The sequence below is a fragment of the Mauremys mutica genome, chromosome 2 (genome assembly GCF_020497125.1).
Source record: "Mauremys mutica isolate MM-2020 ecotype Southern chromosome 2, ASM2049712v1, whole genome shotgun sequence".
NCBI lineage: Eukaryota > Metazoa > Chordata > Testudines > Geoemydidae > Mauremys > Mauremys mutica.
The window spans coordinates 13,483,711-13,502,794 of record NC_059073.1 but is presented as its reverse complement, the minus strand read 5'-3'; the positions used below and the strand labels follow the sequence as shown (position 1 = coordinate 13,502,794).

General features: G+C 39.1%; 1 protein-coding gene across 6 annotated transcripts in view; it reads right to left on the bottom strand.

Moving 5' to 3' along the window:
- TRAPPC9 (trafficking protein particle complex subunit 9) overlaps positions 1-19,084 on the bottom strand; it is an 819,600-nt gene that overhangs the window by 511,131 nt on the left and 289,385 nt on the right. For all 6 annotated transcript variants that reach the window (XM_045006039.1, XM_045006043.1, XM_045006044.1 and 3 more), the window contains exon 18: positions 12,382-12,524. In XM_045006039.1, the coding sequence (XP_044861974.1) occupies positions 12,382-12,524 (143 nt within the window). The remainder of the gene's footprint in view (positions 1-12,381; positions 12,525-19,084) is intronic.

Below are 19,084 nucleotides of genomic sequence, written 5' to 3'. Positions count from 1 at the left end.
TGTAGCTGAAGTCAACGTACTTAGATCTACTCACCGCGGTGTCTTCACTGCGGTGAGTCGACTGCTGATGCTCCCCCGTCGACTCCGCCTGCACCTCTCGCTCCAGTGGAGTACCGGAGTCAACGAGAGAGCGCTCGGCAGTCCATTTATTGCGTCTTCACTAGACACGATAAAAATCAACCCCCGCTGGATCAATTGCTGCCCATCGATCCAGCGGGTAATATAGACAAGTCCTTAGTGTGTGTTCAATGCTCAGGAATGTAAGTAACTAAGGGCTCATCTACACTAATGCTGTAATTCAATCAAAGTTAGGCAACTTCATTTATGTAAATTATGTAACTGAAGTCAATGTAACTTTGATTGAATTACAGCGGTGTCTACTTCTGCCTCTTGGGGAGATGGAGTACAGACGTCGACAGGAAAGTGCTCTCCCATCGACTTAGCTTGTTCACCAGACCTGCTAAATCAACACAGCTGCATCGATGACAGCAGTGTCGATTTAGCTGGTAGTGTACACATGGCCTAAATATTGGGCTGTACCTTAATTCTTAGAGTCTCTCAGTCTGCTAAAGTCCAGATCATCAGGAAGGTATTCCTCAAAACTAATGAAGGGACCTACAGAAATACGTTATAAAACAGTGGGTAATTAATAACAGATGCCTATGATCCACTTAGGTTCTGCAATTGATACATAGTTGTTATTGCACCTATTTTTTTAAATGAATGAAATAATGACCCACTGAAAGATGTTTTAGCTCATTAAGAATTGCCTGTTGCCACAGCTGTCAGTAATAATGACTGGATTAAAAATCCCTTTATAGTTTATCAGCTAAACTGAGATATTACAAAAGAAATTCCTTAAGTAATGAGGTAAACTGAGATACCAAAAACATTGTGGGAAAGTAATTTTTCCCTCCAAAAGGAAAATGTTATACGGTCTCGCATCCTATACAAGGAAAGAGGTTTTGGAAGTTAGAGTGGGAATGAACACTGCTAGCATTCCACCAATTACAGATGAAGGAAACAGGGTCAGCTTTTTACTCTCCACAAAAAGTAGTTCAGTATACTTTCTTTATGTATTCTGTAGAGTGCTGTATTAACCTTTGACTGATCATCTTTGATTAAATAATTCCATTTGAGCTTGTTACTTTGACTTCTCACATGGTTATTATTGTTATTAAATTCAAACACGCAACACCTCCAGACAGTTGGTGGGGGAGGCGAGTTCAGTCAAGTCAATCACTTGTTCCCCCAGTGGCCAGTGCAGATAAAGGCTAAAAGGGCCAGCTCCCAGAGGTAAGTGAGACTAACTGTGATACCCGGACAAATTATTAAACAATTTGTATGCACCTAAAGGATAACAGTGTGATAAGCAATAAGCAACATGGATTTGTCAAAAACAAATCATGCCAAGCCAACCTATTTTCCTTCTTTGAGTAGAAACTGGCTACTCTGCTAGGAGCAGCCAGGATGAAGCCCGTGTGACTCGCTGCCCTGAACAGGACATGGTCACATGGAAAAGCTGAACCCATGGAATAAGACAAGGAGGAAAGGAGCCACAGACACCATTAACAATTCTTTCAGACATCTGCAGTGACATAAGTTACAGCTGCAATATCTTTACTGGCAGAACAGTGTACAAGCACATCAGAGTGATCTTCCCATCAGGGATGCAATGTAGGGATGCAGAGCTGGGCGCACTGCGAGACACCACTGCCCTGTTGTGCCATTCAATGGGAGCACCTGTCAGGGGGGACTAGTCCTCCCCACCAGCACAAGAGACAGGCAGGCAAAAGTTAAGAGCTGCTCCTAAGCACTCTGTTTCCCAAGGCCTTTGGGCTTCAGGCACGTTGCCTATGTGTTCCTGTGTTGGGTGCTCTTGCTGTAAGTCAATCAATTCTATAACAGGGACTGTTCCCTGTTTCAGTTAGTTGGTCCAATTACTCTCACACTAATGTACTCGTCTCTTGCTTTTTTATGGGCTGATGCCATTCATTTTAGCCCTCTGTCACTTTTACAGTCACTATCACCAGTTTTATTTTAGCTACTGCAATCTGTACTCTTGATGAGCAGAACTGTGGGATAACATGAAAGGTGCTTTATGAAATAAAATTAGTACTTTTGACATTATAACTGCACTGATCAAAACCCTTTTACTTTATTTCTCATTCTTGCAAAATATAGGATTTTCAGTTCTTTGTGTTGTCCTAGTAAACTACGGGAGGCACAATTTTTTATCTTAACTCAGGGAGGCTCACTATGACAAAGTTTGCCTGGGTTAGGCAAACACCTGTCTTGGATGGTCTAGATATACCAAGGAGGGGCTGGATTAGATGACTTCTTAAGATACCTTTCAGTACTACATTTCAAAGATTAAATATGGACTCAAGCTTGTGAAAGAAGAATAGTAGATGTAAACTGGTGCCTTTTCAATGTAATGTACAGGATGTGTTAGCACATACATATGAAAGAGAGTGAGAGTAGACAGTAAGCTCACATTTTAGTTGGCTATTTGAACCCTCAAATTAAATCTGGTGGAAATGTTATCACTATCTTACGCAGTGTTGCTGTAGCCCTGTCGGTCCCAGGATGCTAGAGAGACAAGGTGGGTGAGGTAATATCTTTCATTATACCAACTGTTGGTGAGAGAGAAGTTGGTCCAATTAAAGATCTCTCACCTACCTTGCATCACTATCTTAAGTATTCCTAAGGCACCAACCACCTTGGTATCTAAGACATCATACAGGAAAGATAATTTCCCAAATTTAAGTCTATTTAAAACACAAGGGAACTGAGGAAAAAGTCTGTATGGTATTTTTCCAGTTGATCACTTGGGTAGCATTGTTCTCTCATAAGAATATAAGAATGACCATACTGGGTCAGACCAAAGGTCCATCTAGCCCAGTATCCTATCTTCCAACAGGGGACAATGCCAGGTGCCCCAGAGGGAAAGAACAGAACAGGTAATCATTAAGTGATCCATCACATCGCCCATTCCCAGCTTCTGGCAAACAGAGGCTAGGGACACCATCCCTGCCCATCCTGGCTAATAGCCACTGATGGACCTATCTTCCATGAATTCATCTAGTTCTTTTTTGAACCGTGTTATAGTCTTGGCCTTCACAACAACCTCTGGCAAGGAGTTCCACAGGTTGACTGTGTGTTGTGTGAAAAAATACTTCCTTTTGTTTGTTTTAAACCTGCTGCCTATTAATTTAATTTAGTGACCTATAGTTTTTGTGTTATGAGAAGGAGTAAATAACACTTCCTTATTTACTTTCTCCACACCAGTCATGATTTTATAGACCTCTATCATATCCCCCCTTAGTCGCCTCTTTTCCGAGCTGAAAAATCCCAATCTTATTAATCTCTCCTCATATGGCAGCCGTTCCATACCCCTAATAATTTTTCTTGTTTTTTTCTGAACTTTTTCCAATTACAATATATCTTTTTTGAGATGGGGCGATCACATCTGCATGCAATATTCAAGATGTGGGCGTACCATGGATTTATATAGAGGAAATATGATATTTTCTGTCTTATTATCTATCCCTTTCTTAATGATTCCCAACATTCTGTTCGCTTTTTTGACTGCCACTGTACATTCAGAGAACTATACACAATGCCTCCAAAATCTCTTTGTTGAGTGGTAACAGCCAATTTAGACCCCATCAATTTATATGTATAGTTTGTATGTTTTCCAATGTGCATTACTTTGCATTTATCAACACTGAATTTCATCTGCCATTTTATTGATCAGTCACCCAGTTTTGAGAGATCCTTTTGTAGCTCTTCGCAATCTGCCTGGGACTTGTCTATCTTGAGCAATTTTGTATCAACAACTCTCTCATCAACAACTAAAGGTAACTTATAAGTAAGTGGGGAACATTATCTCTTACTAAATTAAAAAAATACTGTGGGGTTTCAATGTATAGGTCACATTGTTAGCTTTAATAAGAAGATGCATTTCCCAGCTGCATTCAAATTCCTCGGGAACACTTTGATGGCATATTTCTGGAACTCAGGGAAACTAGACCAATAGTATTTTATGTTAACTGCCAACTGAAAATCTGAAGCTATAAAAGCATAGCCTGTCTCATAAAAACTAAATAAAAGCAGTTTAACATCTCATATAAAACCTAAGCAACAAAATCTGATACAAGTTCAAGGCAAATTAATTTAAAAAGTTAAATAAGGAGAGAAAGTGTAAGTGCAAACTTTGACTTGTAATTTACAGCATCTAAGTATTTGGATTCAGCAGAGAAAAGATCAATACATCAAGAAAAAGTGTGTTTTACTTAATGAGAAACATTTATTCACAGGTGTTTTGAAAATGATAAATTTCTACTATTTTTCACTTTAAAATGTAATATAGTATGATAAACGACGTGGCTTGGTGCTGGGAAATCAATATTACGAAGCACAAGAGAAACAGCTTTGTTGATCACCAAAACCATTAGCATAGAATAAATACAGAGACATGATGAGCACATGAAAATAATAAAGTGCATTTATGAACATGCAGTCAACTCACGTATGTAAAAATAAAGGGATAATAAGAACCTTTCGGCAGTGGCTGCAGGAAAAAAAGCTGCACACAAAGAAAGATTTAAATATGTATATTATTTTTGGCCCTTTTTCAGCAAAGCACTTATGCATCAGCTTAGTTACTACAGCACGTCCTGAAGTCCATCCCCATTCAGCAATCACTTGAGTATACGCTTAGCGTCCATTGACTTTACATGCGAATGTGCATGCAGAACACATATGGACTAAAGCTAATGAATATAGTTAAGCATATGCTGAAGTGCTTTGCTGAATTGGAACTATCCAGCACCTGCTACTATGCAGAGAAAGTATACATGAGAACATAATTGTACTCCATGGAAGCCTTAACTACAAATCAAGTCAGCACTATAATAAAAAGGTTTTTTTAGGGTAAAATATTTGCTATATGCAGTAAAACACTGGCAACAGAATGACAATTAAGGAATAGGAAAGTCTTATTTTAGGATAAGGAAAATGGTCATTATCTAACACAAAGAATAATAAATTTGTGAGTTTCTCGATACTACATTATTAAACACAATAATCACCTAGAGATCAGAAAATAAAGAACTAACTTTAGACCCTAATGAGTGTTGGGAAAGTGGTTATGGTACCTAGCATTTAGAGCAGGTGACTTGTAGTTGGCTGAGTTCCTAGCTTTGCCTCAGACTCGCTTCATGACTGTGGGTCAGTCATTTCAAAGAACTTTAATTTTCATCTACAAACCTTGGGCAGGGTAGACATGAATAACACGTGGAAAATGCTTTTTGAGATTATTGGATGAAAGAACAAGCGGGAAAAAAAACCCATAAACAATAAAATACGTATAAAATAAGAAGTACTGAAATATGTTTCCATATTAAGATTACATAATCCAGTCATAGTGTTATTTATATTTAAGGAATGGTGAGGGGAGGTTGTTTATAAAAGCTTAAAAGCCTTATGGTTACACAGGAAAGACAACAACAGATCTTTTACCATACAATGAGCCAGCAGAGTGAATGAGTTGTGGATCCCCTTGGAGAGGTTTGTAGTTTTCTAGGTTCCGTGGAATTTTTGTAAAACAGTATCAATGTTTTGCTGAGTATTTACAGAGTCCCCAAAGTAAACACCCCCACAACTGGATTACAAGCATTTACACAATCCCTGAAGTATATACCCATACAATTTGATTATATTTACCATATTTTTCAGTTAGCACCATGTATGAACTTAGCACAACTGAAAAAGAATAAAATTATCCCCATAGTGTAACACATCAATTTTAAACACAGTATTCAGTAAATCAGCCTAGCACTAAAATTGTAAGATTTGACTATGTGAATGTATAAGACATGTATGTACAAAATTAAACCTTAATCACAAAAAGGTAAATCTGTGGTTTATTTCACTCCTGAACATGTTTGCGTATCATAGGATGAGAGGGACATATTCCAGAAAATAAACACAAATAAGGAACTTCTAAAGGTAAATTATAAACTTTAAACCTGCAATCTTTATTGAAGTTTAGAAAGTATTAATGAAGTTATTACATCTCTCAAGTACGTTATCATCATCAAATGCATAGAGGAATGTTGTATGACTGATAAGTACAAAGATTAGATTTTTAATCATAGGAGATTACAATTACAAGCAACTATCTTTAGCTTGTATTAACTGTTAATATTAAATTACTGTTCTAAAACTAGGTAAGTGCAAGGAAAAAGTAATGCTGTTGATTAATCGCAGTTAGCTTGCACGATTAATTAAAAAATTAATCACCATTAAAATTAATCGCAGTTTTAATCACACCCTTAAGCAACAAAATACCAATTGAAATGTATTAAATAGTTTTGGTTATTTTTCTACATTTTCAAATGTATTGATTTCATTTACAACACAGAATACAAAGTGTATAGTGATCACTATCATTTTTACAGTGTAAATATTTGTAATAAAAATAGTAATATAAACAAAAGAAATAGTATTTTTCAATTCACCTCATACATATACCGCAGTGCAATCGCTTTACCGTGAAAGTGCAACTTACAAATGTAGATTTTTTCCCTACATAACTGCACTCAAAAACAAAACAATGTAAAACTTCAGAGGCTACAAGTCCACTCAGTCCAACTTCTTGTTCAGCCAATCGCTAAGGCAAACAAGTTTGTTTACATTTATGGGAGACAATGCTACCTGCTTCTTCTTTACAATGTCACCAGAAAGTGAGAACAGGGGTTCACATGGCACTGCTGTAGCCGGTATTACAAGGTATTTACATGCCAGATATGCTAAACATCTGTTTGCCCCTTCGTGCTAAGGCCACCATTCCAGAGAACATGTTTCCATGCTGATGATCCTCATTTAAAAAAAAATGCATTAATTAAATTTATGACTGAACTCCTTGGGGGGAGAATTGTATGTCCCCTGCTCTGTTTTACCCACATTCTGTCATATATTTCATGTTATAGTAGTCTCGGATGATGATCCAGCACATGTTGCTCATTTTAAGAACACTTTCACTGCAGATTTCACAGAACGCAAAGAAGATACCAATGTGAGATTTCTAAAGATATCTACAGCACTTGACCCAAGGTTTAAGAATCTGAAGTGCCTTCCAAAATCTGAGAAGGACGAGGTGTGGAGCATGCTTTCAGAAGTCTTAAAAGAGCAAAACTCCAATGCGGAAACTACAGAATCCGAACCACCAAAAAAGAAAATCAACCTTCTGCTGGTGATTCAGATAATGAAAGTGAACATGCATCGGTCCACACTGCTTTGAATGGTTATTGAGCAGAACCTGTCATCAGCATGAATGCATATCCTTTGGAATGATGATTGAAGCATGAAGGGACATATGAATCTTTAGAGCATCTGCTATGCAAGTATCTTGCGATGCGGGCTACAATAGTGCCATGCAAATACCTTTTCTCACTTTCAGGTGACATTGTAAGAACATAAGAATAGCCATACTGTGTCAGACCAAAGGTCCATCCAGCCCAGTATCCTGTCTACCGACAGTGGCCAATGCCAGCTGCCCAGAGGAAGTGAACCTAACAGGTAATAATCAAGTGATCTCTCCCCTGCCGCCCATCTCCACCCTCTGACAAACAGAGGCTGGGGACATCATTCCTTACCCATCCTGGCTAATAGCCATTCATAGATTTAACCTGCATGAATTTATCTAGTTCTCTTTTAAATCCTGTTATAGTCCTAGCTTCACAACCTCCTCAGGCAAGGAGTTCCACAGGTTGACTGTGCGCTGTCTGAAGAACTTCCTTTTATTTGTTTTAAACCTGCTGCCCATTAATTTCATTTGATGACCCCTAGTTCCTATATTATAGGAACAAGTAAATAACTTTTCCTTATTCACTTTCTCATGATTTTATATACCTCTAGCATATCCCCGCTTAGTCTCCTCTTTTCCAAGCTGAAAAGTCCTAGCCTCTTTAATCTCTCCTCATATGGGACCCGTTCCAAACCCCTAATCATTTTAGTTGCCCTTCTCTGAACCTTTTCTAATGAAGAGACCACATCTGTATGCAGTATTGTATGTATAGTTGGGGTTATTTTTTCCAATGTGCATTACTTTACATTTATCCACATTACATTTCATTTGCCATTTTGTTGCCCAATCACTTCGTTTTGTGAGATCTTTTCGAAGTTCTTCACAATCTGCTTTGGTCTTAACTATCTTGAGCAGTTTAGTATCATCTGCTAACTTTGCCACCTCACTGTTTACCCCTTTCTCCAGATCATTTATCAATAAGTTCAATAGGATTGGTCCTAGGACTGACCCTTGGGGAACATCACTAGTTACCCCTCTCCATTCTGAAAATTTTCCATTTATTCCTACCCTTTGTTCCCTGTCTTTTAACCAGTTCTCAATCCATGAAAGGATCTTCCCTCTTATCTTTTGGGATGGGGGAGCCTATCCAGGAAGGATGGGCTCCACCTAAACCAAAGTGGATCCAGACTGCTGGTACTTAACATTAAAAAGGTTGCAGAACAGTTTTTAAACTAAGAGGGGGGGGGAAAGCCAATTGCTGCAGAGGAGCATGTGGATCAGACAGACTTCTCTTCAATTACAACACAGAATACAAAGTGTAAAGTGCTCACTTTATATTTATTTTTAATTATAAATATTTGCACATCCTCATGAGAGTGGTCTTTGATGAGGGACAGGGAGAGAAGTTGAGGGAGGGACTGGAAATAAACTGCAAGGTGTATCCCTGTTCCACAGTAATTAGGGGGACCAACTACACAGAAAGTGGGATAACCTGTTGGAAAAATTAGGGGAGAGAAAAACTGGTACATTGCAATCTGGTTGGGATATCCCAACTATCTTGAAGAACTCACAGAAGACGACAATTGTGGAGGAGGTCTTCTGTGTTTTTTCCCTCGTTTTCTAGATTGATTATGCTATTGTAGGAAAACCTGGCACTCCCGTAGAGACTGAAGGTGGAACTGCTTTCTTTTAGAGAACGACATGTAAATTTCCAATTATTTCAGTGTGGACCATCTCATCCATCTTCTGTGAGATAGGGAGATCCTAGATCATCTGCTAGATCTTTTATGGGGGACCCAAGGACTAAAGTCATGAACATTTACATGTACTTCCTGAATCTCCCCCCATCTAAGGATGCTTGTAGAGAGGTCCAAGCCATCAGCTTGCCCTCATCTAACATGGTCTAGAACTCCTGTCTGGCATCCTCTGTCAACTTGTCAGAGATCTTCAGGGTATTGGCTCAGAGGGAGAAGTTGTATCTGGCCAATAAGGTTTATTGGTTAGAGATACAAAACCATAGACAAGATGTGGTACAAAAGTTTTCCACTGACAAGGCATCTTTGTCTTTTGGTAGAAGGAAATCATCCCTGACACACACTTTCTTTCACTGCAGAGACAACTGGGAAACCTGGTGAAGGATGTGCTTGAAAATAGCAGGCATGGTATCTTTTCTCAGTTTTCTTAGCTGTCAGAGGAAGACAGCATGTTTTTCCACAAAGATTTTGTAGGTTCTAGGATGGCCTCATTGATAGGTAGAGCCATTCTAGAAGGTCCTGCTGAACCCAGAATGTCCACCAGCCTGTGAGAACTCTCTTGAACTACTTCATCAGGAATATCAAGAGAAGTAGATACTCTCTTTTAAAGCTCTTGACAAGCCCTGTAGTCATCCTGGACAGGTGAGAAATCCCAGGAGACAAGAGTCTCTGCAGATGATGAATAGGAAGAATGCAGAGGAGGCTGAGGTTGATCCTCCTGTAGTGAGATGGGTCAAGGTTCCGAACCCTGAGTCTGGTCTTCAGGGTCTTGGATCAGAACCAACCTCAGTACTGACAATAACCTCCTAGATCTACTTGCATGAGCTAGCCTGTCATCTGCTAGATCTGTAAGTCTTAAGAACCAGGGAGGATCTGAAAGTGGGAGGCATGTCCCACAGGTTCCAGAAAGACCATGTGTATGGCATAGAACCTTGGCAATCACTGCTCCATGGATCCATGTCTCTGAAACTCCAGTGGGTACCAAGAACAGAATTCCCACAATTAAGGTGAAGGGGAGTGTCATCAGGAACAAGGGGCATAAGTATGTAGAATCATAGAAGATTATGGTTGGAAGAGACCTCAGGAGGTCATCTAGTCCAATCCCCTGCTCAAAGCAGGACCAACACCAACTAAATCATCCCAGACAGGGCTTTCGTTGCCCTCTGCTGGACTCTCTCTAATTTGTCCACATGCTTTCAGTAGTGTGGGGCCCAAAACTGGATGCAATACACCAGATGTGGCCTCACCAATGCCGAATAGAGGGAAATAATCACTTCCCTAGATCTTCTAGCAATGCTCCTACTAATGCAGCCCAATATGCCATTAGCCTTCTTGGCAACAAGGGCACACTGCTGACTCATATCCAGCTTCTCATCCACTGTAATCCCCAGATCCTTTTCTGCAGAACTGCTGCTTAGCCAGTCGGTTCCCCGCCTGCAGTGGTGCATGGGATTCTTCTATCCTACATGCAGGACTCTGCACTTGTCCTTGGTGAATCTCATCAGATTTCTTTTGGCCCAATCCTCCAATTTGTCTAGGTCACTCGGTGTACACTAGGTGTATCTCAGACTCTGAGGAGGACCTTGAATTGCTTGACCACACTGGTGATGTGCCAAGTGGTGCCAAGATCCAGGAACATATCTCCAGAACCTGGGACAGCATGCTAGATTTACTGCTGGACTGCATGCTTCATAGATCTAGCCTTCACAGTACCAAGTACTGATCTGGTCTCCGAGATTGTGTGTAGCCAGGGCCTAACTTCCACTGGTACCTGTCAACTTGTCTCCTGGACAATCAGAGAATCCAGTATCGAGAGGCAAAGTAGGTCCTGTGCTTCTGCACAGGCCTCTGGCACCAGTGGTATCAAGAGATTTTCCTGATGCTGTTGTTGCACCAAAGGAGTCAGCACTACAACATCAATAGCACAGGCACCAGTGCCAGAGCTGAAGACCCTTGATGAAAATAGGTCACTGCTGGGGAATCTCTCTTTCCATAGGACACTCTACCTTATCCTCCAGATTGCTTACTGTCGTTTACTGTTCTGGTCTGAACTTCTGTTCTTCTTTCTCAGCACCAGAGAAGGGGATTGGTGCTGAGTTTCAGAAGCAATGTCTGCAGGACTGCTCCTCACCGATGTTGGAATACTTGGTGCCCGCCCTGAGTGGGAAGGGTCAGAAGGGGAACACAAGGCGGCCTGCACGAGGAGGTGATGCGGTCTCACCTCTCTGTCCTCTTTTGTCAGGGATTTAAAGTCCTTGCAAATCTGGCAGTGGTCTAGATTGTGACTCTCACCAGTGCATTTAAGGCATATGGAATACAAGTCACTCACCAGCACATATTTCTTACAAGCCAGCAAAAGGCTTAAAACCCAGAGACTGAGGCATACTGTGGCACTGTGAATAAGAGGGAACCCCTGTTCCAAGAAAAACAAAGAAGAGCTACACTAATCTTAATACTAGCAAAGGCCACGAACTTACCTATGTACAGAAAGGAAGATAATTTCCCTCTAAAAATAAACTTGCAGAAGCAAAGCAATGCACTCTATCGATCACGGGTGGTAAGGAGGAACTGAGCATGGTCTGGGACGGCCCTGCCTTTTATACCATCATGCAGCAATCACTAGAAGAACCACTTTAACATGCAAAATTAATTTTCATAAAATAGTTGTTGGCTCAAGAAATACCTCAAATAAAAAGAAGATAATGAAACTGACTATACAGAATTGAGGTTTTACTATTTATCAGGTAATTATAATAGCAGCAAATATAATTAATAGAAGAACTTTCTGTTCAGTATTGTTGATTAACTTTAGGCACCCAAAGTTTGAAAATTTTGACCTTTGACTATATTCTATATACTATCCTTGGATGAAAGTCACTATAAATAGAAAACTTTATTTTATCATCTATGAGAAACAGGTAAAAATCCACTTAGGAAAGAATGACCAAAACTTACTTTTCATTGGTATCCAGTAGCATGCAGAACACAGTCTAAAACAGCAGACAGCAACACTAAAACCTTCACAATTGCAGTCAAGATACACGGAAGAAGGTACCCATTATAAACGGAAATGTTTTATTTTCAAACTATAGCAAGGTGAAAATATATGAACTATAGAAATTTTCCAATGCACATGGACTGTTTAACCACAAAGTCAGGTTTTCTAAGTAAAAGGTAAGTTACAGTTGGTATCTTATAAAATATCCAGCAGTTCCACACATCTCTCCATACATCTTATTAATTCCATTCAGCAGCTTTTGTCTGCATGTTGCTGTGGATATCCTGGGTTGCAAGGATGACTGGAAGTCTTACCTTGTTGCAGGAAGGGTACTGACGTGCGTAAAGAAGACAGATGGCTCCACTTCCACATGAAGGCCCAGGGAGAGGTTCCTGTAATAGCCATCAGCATGTCCTGGTCCCCCAGAGTATTTGAAATTCAGAATGGCTTCCAGTGTCTGGAAAAATAATGGTAAATCAGTTATTAACTACAGCTCAATCCTGTGCATCATAACTGCTCAATAAAATTAGGTCATGGAAAATGTGCATCAGTGGTGAAATTTCTAAACCAGTCTTAATAGAAGTTATTATAGACACATGAAAATTGATTTGTAACTTGTCAAAAAAATTCTGGTAGCTTTGGAAGCAAAGTTGTCATGCATATATTACACACAAAAATCTCTTCATTTCTTAAAGCCCGTTTTACAGTAGCATCTTACTGGTTAACAGATATTACAATGGTGGGTGTATCTACGGTAGCAGTTCCCAACCACTAATATATTGCTTTTATTGGTGCTAATTCAGAATTTCATGAGTGCTACTCTAGACTCCCCACTTTTTCCTTAATGAGCTGCCTCTGCTGGTTCCCATCACACCATTTCCCATTCCACTGTGTGCCCTCCAACTCACAACGGAGCTTTGGTGGCTCCAAATCCAAGCACTGGCTGTTGCAACAGAGGTCTTAGGGTGGAAAACCAGCTGTTGCCAAAAAAAGGTTTAGAAGCACTGGCATATGGTATAACTTCAACCACCAACACAACAAAGAATAAAAAAGCAGTATCACACCAACTAGATGCCATTACTTTTCAGAGGGTTACACTTCAAGCTCCCCAAAGCATTTTACAAGATCTGCAAATGTTTGGTGCTATTGCTATTGCTTACTCAGAAACCACTCAGGAACAATCAGAGACCAGAAGTAACTTAAAATGTCCTAGTTATGAAGGAACTTCATGTTATGAAGTGCTCTGACACTGTTCTATTTTCATATTGAGGGAATGGAAACTATTAATGTTAATAAAAAAATTCCCTGAGGATTTATGTTAGTTAGCAATTCACTGTTCTGCAATAAGTGTGTGTCTGGGTACCACATTAACCCATTCACAATTCATTCAGAACAGTGCAGCTTAATATATCCCTAAATCAGAATTTACAATATCAACAGAAGTAACTATTGGGCACTCTGTGCAGTTACTTCTACTGCTTTTACAATAATTTCTCATTGAAAGTTAATGAAGCTAAGCGTATGTCACTTCAGGAGTTGATCAATAGCAAGTACAAAAATAAAAAGTGCAGACCCATTATAAACAAACAATTTCATTCTGCTTTTCCAGATGGCTTAATTAACAAACAACAGAGCTGGAATCATCAAGTCCAGAAAGCTGGCACTGCTTAAGACTAAGTCATAACTTGAGACAGAACCTCAACATTTAATTAGAAATTCTGCAATGAAAAGCATGGATCTCTATGATTTATTTTATTCCTGTAATATTCATGGCATGCTGTCATATAAAGTTGATGCGATTAGGTTTTCATTGTCCTCTATAATCAGACAGATATTACAAGCATTTATATATGAAAACCCCTCAGTATATTCAAATACCTACAACAGGGAAAACCTGAGCTCTTTAGAAGGCTCTCTTTACTGAGAATGGAAAATAGGAGTAATTTTTAATATGTACTTTTTATTCATCATATGAACCAAAAGAGCCCTCAAAGTCAAAAATTAAAAGTGCAATTCAACTCTGAATAGCAACAGTGTTAAAATGGCTCCTTCAAAGCTGAACTGCTTGTTGGGTGTATTCAAGTAAAATCTATTCAGTTTCATGGTAAAAATTCACAAACAAAAAACTTAATTTAACATTAAGTAAGGCTGCTATCACCAATAAATGAAACCATAAAAAGTTAGGAAATATGTTAAGGATTAAAAGGTTAGAGAGCCACGCATTCTCAAGTTCGGTGTTGAACTGGCAAATTTGTAGGGCGGGGCCTACAGTTCCCTTAAAGTAGCTATGAAAATGTAATTATTTCCATTGTTGTTTCCTCTGAGACCTTGCGGAGCAACGTTTGAATGATGATTTGATGACTCAGGTTGTGCCTTAGCATGTAACAGAGCAAACCATGAGAAGGTTGTCATCAGCAGCCTCACTCTCAAATTAGGAAATTCCAGCATGAGCATTGCCCATGCACCCTTACCTCAGTCCCTTGTGCATACGCATTATGATACAGTCTTTAATTACATTGAGGAATGACTGAAAAGTTTGGTGTAACTTGCCCAGTTTCACATAAGAACTCTATGGAAGAGGCAAAGATAGAATCCAGGTCTCCAGGTGAGTGACTTCAACTTCCCTAGCCATAAGACCATCCTTTCTCTTCCCGCAGTCCACTACCTCATTCACTACAAAACTTTCAACTTCTGCAACAAATGAGGCAGGAGTCCTTCTCTATACACCCCTATTAATCCCCAGATCAGATCCATCCTGTGCATGGAATAAACGAGGCATCCCATGTAAAAAATAATATGCAATCAAGTAACTGAAAACTTTGTATTGCCTAATTTTTTTATTTTGTTCATTCCTGAGAACAAGCTTAACATTAAACTTTTTGTGTGTGAATTACCTTAGTTTTTAATAAAAAAAATATTTTCATACATATGCTATTTAAATAATTAAGCATTTACACAATTGTTGTCTTCACTGTATATTTAATTGCTACTGTTATCTCTGTGGAGCTCCATGTTTCACCACTCAGTGCCATGTTGATCAACATATTGGAAATAATTTAACTAAACTGTATTCAAACAAAACTTTTTTTGTTTTTCTTGCAACCTTTAAATTACTTCTTTTTAAATTGTGTAATAGAAAACTGAGTAGGGACTCAGATCTATAATTTCCTCCTTTTTGAAAAAGGTAAATATTCAGAAAGCCAGAGATTTGTAAGTATATAAAAATATATAAGGAGCTTTAATTTTATATCTTATTTTCATGAAACCCTTTTTGAGGAAAGAAACAATTACCCTTTGAAAAGAAACAGTGTAACTTACACAGCACAAACCCCAAGGAGCACAGCAGGAGCTCCTTAAAACTCATTACAATTTTTCCTGTGACCCTTCATTATAATGTTATGATAGTCTGTGGTAAACCAGTTTTCAAAGGCAGCCATTGCAATGACTACCAGGTAAGCAATCAGTGCTCTCCCAAGTATGTAAACAAAATGGAGGACATGAGAAAGGAGTGGCTGATTATTTCTGATGTCACAATGTTACTGCTCAGGGAGCAGCAGAAGCCTTTAAATCTGCAGTGCTGTGTGGAAAAGATATCAGGCTTTTCCAGTGTTCCAGTTTCCCCAAATTTCCTTTAAAACCAACACCACAGAAACACTCAAACTCATACGAGTTTATTCCACATGAACATTAATTAGTGGCTGAAATTTGGTACAAGTTCCCTGTAGCATGTTTCAGATTTAAAATATGAGAGAGAGACCCTGTAAAACAGAAAATTCCGATGCAAAGTTAAGTATGGTCTTACTACTGCAAGAGCATAATAAGCACTGTCAGCTATTTACAACTGTTAGCCCTGCGGAAACAACAACAACTAAACAAGATTGAGGTGCAAATTCTATTCATCTTGAGATCAATAGAATCACTTACCAAGCGTCTATAAATTAAATCATTCCAAGCCTACTGTAAGGAATGAAGTTGCACAGGTGTCACTGAGATGATAATTTTGCCTGCAGAATCCTTACTACTGATGATGATACACAAGTGGGAAAGAAATTAACTTGAGTTCTAGAGCCCATTATTACATATTTATTCCTCATGTAGGTACTTAAATACTGTAATCAAGTCACCCCTTAACCTTCTTTGTTAAGCTAAATGGACTGAGCCATTGAGTCTATCACTCTAAGGCATGTTTTCCAATCCTTTAATAATTCTTGTCGCTCTTCTGTGAACCATCTCTAATTTATCAAAGTCCTTCTTGAACTGTTGACACCAGAACTGGACATAGTAATCCAACAGCAGCCGCACTAATGACAAACACAGAAGTAAACTAACTTCTTTACTCCTTCTTGAGATTCCCTGTTTATTCATCCAATTAGCCTTTTGGCCACAGAGTCACATGGGTGAGGGCGTGTTCAGCTGACTATCCACAATGACCCCAAAATCTTTAACAGAGTCACTGCTTCCAATGATAGAGTCCCCCATCCTGTAAGTATGGCCTACATTCTTTATTCCTACATGGATACATTTACATTTAGCCATATTAAAACATATATTGTTTACTTGCACACAGTTTACCAAGCAATCCAGATCACTCTATCATTGACCTGCCCTCTTCATTATTTATCACTCCCCCAATTTGTAGGTCATCTGCAAACTTTATCAGATATTTTCTTCCAAGTCATTAATAAAAATGTTAAATAGCATATGGCCAAGAATTGATCTCTGCAGAACTCTGCTGGAAACACACCCATTGTTCAATGATGCTTCCTCATTTATAATTACATTTTGAGACCTATCAATTATCCAGCCTTTAATTTATTTAATGCGTGCCATGTTAATTTTATTAGAGACACAGGCGGATGAGGTAATATTTTGTATTGGACCAGCTTCTGTTGGTGAGAGAGAACACCAACGGAAGCTGATCAATAAAAGATATTACCTTACCAATCTTGTCTCTCTAATATACTGGGACAGACATGACTACAGCAACACATTCAATATTTTTAATCAAAATGTTATGTAATACTAAGTCAAACACCTAACGGAAGTCTAATTATATTACATCAACCTTATTGCCTTTATCATTCAAACTGGTAATCTCATAAAAAAAGATATCATGGTAGTTTGACAGACTTTCCATAAACCCACAGTTGACTGGCATTAATTATATTACCTTCCTTTAATTCCACATTACTCAAGTCCCATATGAACCTCTCCATTATCTTGCATGGGGGGACTGTTCTTGCTATACCAGTTCAATAGTGTAGGAGCTTCTTTTTCAATGGGACATGTACCCCAGCTACCACCAGATTATGTGTAAATCAACTTAGAATCTTTTAATTTAGTTTTCTGTGAATTCACAGAAATGAATTATCAAGAAGAAATACCTTATAACATGTATGTATAGCTTCTATTTGTTTTTTTCTTGGCAGATCAAAAAAAGCTACTTACCCAGATTCTGCACCTTAGGTCACAATTTTAATTAATTTTAATTAATCATTTGAAATGTATTGATCTAAAATAAATTCAGATTCCTGAAGCTCTTCAGAGTAACGATAGTAAGCAGTATTTGTATAGTTCTTTTAATCCATGAAGAATTTTGCTAACATTAACTAAGCTTCACAATACCCCTCTAAGTGGTGAGATAAGTTATAGTATCCCCCGTTTACAGATGGCGAAATTTCAGTGAAGTTACTCAGAATTTACATTGATGTACCTGACATCAGAATTTGAAATAGGGCACATATGCAATTTTCTCAAGTCACAGAAGAAGTTAGTGTCAGAACCAGGTTTTGAACTTAGTCCTGCGAGCTTTATAAGATTCAACATGCACACTCAGATTTAAGTGAGAAATTGTCCTCACCCACAACTATTTTACATTTGGGGACAATATATACCTTCAAGTCAGTGGCACTGTTATGGGTACCCACATGGTCCCACAATATGCCAGCATTTTTATGGCTGACCTAGAACAACTCTTCCTTAGCTCTTGTCCCCTAACGCCCCTACTCTACTTGCACTACATTGATGACATCTTCATCACCTGGACCCATGGAAAAGAAGCCCTTGAGGAGTTTCACCATTATTTCAATAATTTCCATCCCACCATCAACCTCAGCCTGGACCAATCCACACAAGCGGTCCATTTCCTTGACACCACTGTGCTAATAAGGATGGTCACATAAACAACACCCTATACTGGAAACCTACTGACTGCTATACTTACCTACATGCCTCCACTTTCCATCCAGGACACACCACAGTCCATTGTCTACAGCCAAGCTCTAAGATACAACTGCATTTGCTCCAATCCCTCAGACAGAGACAAACACCTACAAGATCTCTATCAAGCATTCTTAAAAACTACAATACCCACCTGCTGAAGTGAAAAAACAGATTGACAGAGCCAGAAGAGTACCCAGAAGTCACCTACTACAGGACAGGCCCAACGAAGAAAACAACACAACGCCACTAGCCGTCACCTTGAGCCCCCAACTAAAACCTCTCCAGCGCATCATCAAAGATCTACAGCCTATCCTGAAAGACAATCCCTTATTCTCACAAATCTTGGGAGACAGACCAGTCCTCGCTTACAGACAGCCCCCCAACCTGAAGCAAATACTCACCAGCAACTACACACCACACAACAAAAACACTAACCCAGGAACCATCCTTGCAACAAAGCCCAATGCCAGCTCTGTCCACATATCTATTCAAGTGACACCCTCACAAGACCTAATCACATCAGCCACGCCATCAGGGGCTCATTCACCTGCACACCTACCAATGAGATATATGCCATCATGTGCCAGCAATGCCCCTCTGCCATGTACATTGGCCAAACTGGACAATCTCTATGCAAAAGAATAAATGGACACAAAACTGACATCAGGAATCACAACATTCAAAAACCAGTAGGAGACTACTTCCACCTCTCTGGTCACTCAGTAACAGACTTAAAGGTGACAATTTTGCAACAGAAAAGCTTCAAAAACAGACTCCAATGAGAAACTGCTGAAC